General features: G+C 52.0%; 1 protein-coding gene across 1 annotated transcript; it reads right to left on the bottom strand.

Annotated features, from left to right (window-relative positions):
* Window positions 1–245: 245 nt before the first annotated feature.
* Window positions 246–1,107, bottom strand: LOC144167232 (uncharacterized). The gene has a single exon (XM_077696574.1). It carries the CDS (start codon window positions 891–893, stop codon window positions 366–368), a length of 528 nt encoding a protein of 175 aa, XP_077552700.1. The 5' UTR covers window positions 894–1,107; the 3' UTR covers window positions 246–365.
* Between the last annotated feature and the right edge of the window lie 338 nt (window positions 1,108–1,445).

Here is a 1,445-nt window from a genome sequence, read left to right as displayed (position 1 = left end):
CGCTCAATAAAGTCTTTTCTCTCTCTCATAGAAAAAGCAGCATTCCGTAACCAAAGCGGTACAGCACCGCACATTCTGCAAACCTCTCGCTCTACCTACCTCTCGCTCTGCAAACCTCTCGCTCTACCAACCGGAGCGACAGGCAGACATCCGTTCGACAAACTGTGGGAAGCAGGGGCTGTTTATTTGTAACTTAGGGAGACAAAAGTGCACACAAAGAAAATCACCACCATTCACGCAGCGAGTGCGTTTACTTCTTACATGTGCGATGTGCGTGTGACGAAAAAGGAAAACAGGGGGGAAGACGCCGGCGACAAATGCCCCACCACGTGTTACATGGGTGCAGAGGAGACAACGCCGGGTCACTAGTCTTCGTACTTGCGCGGTGCAAGCTTGTACTCCTTGAGCAGTTCGGCGAACAACCCGCGCTGCTTGTTCCTGGTTGCCACGAAGATGTTCTCGTAAATAGTCTTGGCCATGACCTCCACGCTGCTCAGTTCCTCCAGGGGCAGGATTGCCTTCAGCTGCTCATGCAGGCGCTCCAGGAGACGGGACAGCTGCACTTTGCGCAGCCGGTTGTAGTCCAGGTCTGCAAGCATGAGTCTGTAGCTGCACTCGTCCAGGATGCGATCCACATGACGGGTGTTCTTGATAGCATCGCATTCGACGCGGTAGGGTCGCGGCACGATGCGAATAGCGCGGCAACGGATCAGGAATGCCGCGTTGTTCGCGTGCGTGGCAAGGTCCCACATGGAGCGGCAGTAGATGTTCACCAGCTCTTTCGAACACCGACCGCCGGTCTTGCGCAGTCGGCGATCCAGAGTCGAGGCATTCACGAGAGGCTTTCCCGGCTGCTCGCCAGGCAATTCATTCGGCTCCGTCTCGTCCATCATGCCCGTCTGAAAAGTGCCTCCGGCTGCCTTAATGGGGGCTTCCAAAATCGTATTCAATCCCGCTGAGCAACCGAAGGGGGCGGTTCCAGAATTCAGAAGTGCCTGTCACGTTCCACGCGCAGCTCCTGCAGCACCTGCCATGCGCTACGACGCCCTTTAGCGCGCTTTTGTTCTTCTTCTCCATTTGGTAATGGCGCGTACCCACACAGGGGGATTGGCCAAGGCTTGAGGTTTGTCTAATAATTCAAACAGTTTTCTTTAGATTTCGAAATTAATGATAATAAAAGTACACTTCTTAGGGGCGGGGCCAGGTAAATGATTGTACGAATCCGCTAGCATATAAGTCTTCCGGTAGCCATGAAGTATTCGTGAAGGAGGAAGTAGATTTTTTTGCTTCCTTTGCCAATGCAGCTAGCACCGAATCAACGAAAAACTGAAGTTTTTAGTTCAACTCTAAGGCGTTTGAATGGGAAAGTAGGGAAACGTTTTCTTCGCCCTGTGAAACGGCGACATTCAAACAAATAGTGTTGTAATGATTCGGGTTGATTAAAA

This window comes from Haemaphysalis longicornis, unplaced genomic scaffold, assembly GCF_048455015.1.
Source record: "Haemaphysalis longicornis isolate Haplotype H1 unplaced genomic scaffold, Haemaphysalis longicornis Haplotype H1 scaffold_1, whole genome shotgun sequence".
In the NCBI taxonomy this organism is placed as follows: domain Eukaryota; kingdom Metazoa; phylum Arthropoda; class Arachnida; order Ixodida; family Ixodidae; genus Haemaphysalis; species Haemaphysalis longicornis.
This window is presented reverse-complemented; position numbering and strand designations above follow the sequence as displayed.

Excerpts from the sequence above, each read along its gene's own strand:
- LOC144167232 (XM_077696574.1), bottom strand. The coding sequence starts at position 893 with ATGATGGACGAGACGGAGCCGAATGAATTGCCTGGCGAGCAGCCGGGA.